General features: G+C 46.5%; 1 protein-coding gene across 1 annotated transcript in view; it reads right to left on the bottom strand.

The window, feature by feature from the left end:
* The window catches only part of LOC106817645, a 10,120-nt gene that overhangs the window by 2,415 nt on the left and 3,690 nt on the right, over positions 1-4,015 (bottom strand). Inside the window, exons 3-4 of the mRNA XM_014822332.1 lie at positions 978-1,107; positions 166-267 (exon numbers count right to left, since the gene is read on the bottom strand). Coding sequence (XP_014677818.1) covers positions 166-267; positions 978-1,107 — 232 coding nt within the window. The remainder of the gene's footprint in view (positions 1-165; positions 268-977; positions 1,108-4,015) is intronic.

Raw genomic sequence — 4,015 nt, 5'->3', positions numbered from 1 at the left:
GAGAGAGAGAGAGAGAGAGAGAGAGAGAGAGAGAGAGAGAGAGAGCGAGAGAGAGAGAGAGAGAGAGAAAGCGAGAGAGAATGCATGGAGAGATGGCAGGCATATAGGCGCAACAACAAGGATGCTATCACTATCACTATCAGAGGGGATGATAGGAAGGTATACCTGTATCAAGCACGGCGTCGAACAGACCAGCGTTGGCTGCATCTCTGCTATCAGCAGCATCATCACGAAGAGCCTGCCTCGTTTCATCCGTCAATGCATCGTCTGTAACACACGCACAACATATATATATATATATATCAGGAGTAGATAATAGGGAATATATTATATATATAATATGCACGCATATACATATATACACATATATAACACATGCACAACATACACGCACGCATGTACATATATACACATATATAACACACGCACAACATACACGCACGCATGTACATATATACACATATATAACACACGCACAACATACACGCACGCATGTACATATATACACATATATAACACACGCACAACATACACGCACGCATGTACATTATACACATATATAACACACGCACAACATGGCTACTTATGCATTACTATCTCAAATCCCCATGCAGCAGCAGTGGTGGGTTGATCCTTATCGAGAAAGATTTTGATGAACTATATTTAGTTAACAATTACAAAACGTTAATAAAAGATAACAACCACACACCTATCTATGTACCTACCTGTGTGCTTGCCCATCTGCCTGCCTGCCTGCCTGCCTGCTTGCCAGCCTGCCTACCTACCTACCTACGTGCCTGCTTACCTACCTATCTACCTACCTACCTACGTAGCTACCTACCTATCTACCTATGTACCTACCTACCTACCTTCCTATCTACCTACCTACCTACGTACCTACCTACCTATCTACCTATGTACCTACCTACCTACCTTCCTATCTACCTATGTACATACCTACCTACCCACCCACCTACCTGCCAGCTTGCCTGCCAGCCTGCCTGCCAGCTTACCAGCATTGAGTATATCCTCTAGTTGTTGTGGGTCGGTGGGCATGGTGAGGATGCAGTACGGCTGCAGGTGAGATCTCTGTAGACTCATCGTGCCCTGCAAAGCAGATCATCACTGTCACCACACGCTCTCTATCAGCAGTGAAAGACAGCCCTAACTACCACCTCCTACCCCATCTATTCCTCACCCCTTACCCTGGTCACCCTCCACCCCTACCTTAACACCACCCATCTATTCCTCACCCCTTACCCTAGTCACCGTCCACCCCTATCTTAACACCATCCATCTATTCCTCACCCCTTACCCTGGTCACCCTACACCCCTATCTTAACACCATCCATCTATTCCTCACCCCTTACCCTGGTCACCGTCCACCCCTATCTTAACACCGTCCATCTATTCCTCACCCCTTACCCTAGTCACCCTACACCCCTATCTTAACACCATCCATCTATTCCTCACCCTACACCCCTATCTTAACACCATCCATCTATTCCTCACCCCTCACCCTAGTCACCCTACTCTCAGTCATTACCTTTTACCCTGGTTACCATCCACCCACTCCTCATCACCTAACCCTGTCCATCCCTACCCTTAACCTTCTCCACCCTCTCCTCACTATCTAGCTTGGCTTCCTTTTCGTGCGACGAAGGAGACTTACCTGCAGCGACAGGGCGACAACGCACGCCTTCCCGCAGAGAGCCGAGAACTCGACAGACTCGAGGGAGAGGGCGCTGACGTGACCTCCCGGCTCCTCCGCCGTGCACACGAACCTTCCTTCTCGCGTCATCCTCTCCATCTCCTCCGCCGTCGTCACGGCGACGCACGGCTCCGTGCGCCGGCTGCTGTGGAGCACCCTGAGAGGCAGAACCGCGTTACGCGGTCACGAGCGAGCCGCGCCGAGGCGTTGATGGTCAGGGTATGCAGGTGACAATGCATGAATCCGAGTCGAAGTACACTACTCTGTTTTTATTAACTGTCTTTTTTACATTACAAGTTATTATACTTTTTCATTTACTTCTTGGATATTGCGATCGTATTTTGATGATACCTGCGTAAATGCTAGAGGCCCGTGATTCACGGGCCGTAAATAGCTAGTATAATAGATACCCCGTCCCATATAACTTATCCCCCCACCCCATATAACAGAACCCCTTATCCCATATAACATATCCCCAACCCATATAACATATCCCCACCCCATATAATAGATCACCAACCCATATAACAGATCCCCTTATCCCATATAACAGATCCCCCTTATCCCATATAACAGATCCCCTTATCCCATATAACAGATCCCCTTATCCCATATAACAGATCCCCATCCCATATAACAGAACCCCTTATCCCATATAACAGATCCCCTTATCCCATATAACAGATCGCCATCCCATATAACAGAACCCCTTATCCCATATAACAGATCCCCTTATCCCATATAACAGATCCCTCATCCCATATAACAGATCCCAGATCCCATATGCTTTCATATGCAACATTAGGTAATATATAGTATTAGGCCTACAAAAAAAAATGTACTTGACGCATATATTTGCGTTACCTATGACTAACCTGAAACAAAGTATGTGAGTGTAAAGACACTCTTGAATAACCTTTCCACCTTTCCTCCACCCAAACCTTTCAGTTTTAGAAAAGACCCTCAGACAGAGCAAGGGAGAAGACAAACACAAGGATGAAAATGGCCGACCACGCGAATTCGCCGATTCGCGTGGATAAAATACGATAGCAGCGAACGAGAAGTCGTACCCTGTGCTCAGATAGTCTGTGAACTCGCGAGTTAGCCTGTGCACGAGGTGCTGCCGCTGGCAGGGTAGAGGGCTGCTCACCACTACCACGGGATGTGGGTACTGCGCACTTGTCGTCGTACTGAAATACAGAGGGCAGCACCTGTCAGGCACACAGCTGTATAACACGGGATCTGTATACGCACTATGCGCTATATATGCGCACTACGCATTATATACACACTAAGTACTATATGTACACACTATAAGCACTATATGTACACACTACAAACTATATATACACAGCACACACTATATATACACGCTACACAGTACACACTATATATACACGCTATATGCACTCTATATACACACACACTGAATGGCATCGATATAAATAATTGTTCGGTATTATAGAATCAGGAGTGTATAATAAAATAGATATCTATATTATATACTCATGATAGGCTAGCATATATTTGTTCCGGATCATCGATGGACAGAAGTATACACATTACTATATATACACACTACGTACTATATATATATATACTAAGCACTATATGTACACACTACAAGCTATATACACACAGTACACACTATATCTATAGACTTTATGGGATATATAGGCATCATATAGGGGCAGTAGCTAGTGCTGAGAGGGTCTATGTCCCCCAGGGTACTGCCGGAACGTACCCTGAATACAGTCTGGTATTCCGGAACGTACCCTGGTACTATCTAATATGCCGAACCGTACCTCGCCTACTTCACTAACGAGTCTAGGGAGTCGCCTACGCCTACTCCCTAACCCTAACCCTAATCCTAACCCTAACCATATCAAATAGTGATCAGGGTACGTTCCGGTATACCGGACCGTACCCAGGGTACGTTCCGGCAGTACCCTAGGGGACATAGACCCTATGAGCGTAGCTAGTATACACATGCCTTGCGTTCACTTTGCTCGGCTGTAGGGCTGAGTACAGCATCAGCTTCCTATGGTCATCAGCAGCTATAACCTCTAGTGGAGGGGTGAAGACGTTCACCGCCTGAACCTGCGAGAGAGGAAACACAGGGAAGTTAGATAGAGAGGGGAAACATAGGAAGGAAGGTGAGAAAGGAATGAGGAGATCTAGAGAGAGAGAGAGAGAGAGAAGAGAGAGAGAGAGAGAGAGAGAGAGAGAGAGAGAGAGAGAGAGAGAGAGAGAGAGAGAGAGAGAGAGAGAGAGAGAGAGAGAGAGAGAGAGAGAGAGAGAGAG

This window comes from Priapulus caudatus, unplaced genomic scaffold (assembly GCF_000485595.1).
Source record: "Priapulus caudatus unplaced genomic scaffold, Priapulus_caudatus-5.0.1 Scaffold1813, whole genome shotgun sequence".
Lineage (NCBI taxonomy): Eukaryota > Metazoa > Priapulida > Priapulimorpha > Priapulimorphida > Priapulidae > Priapulus > Priapulus caudatus.
This window is presented reverse-complemented; position numbering and strand designations above follow the sequence as displayed.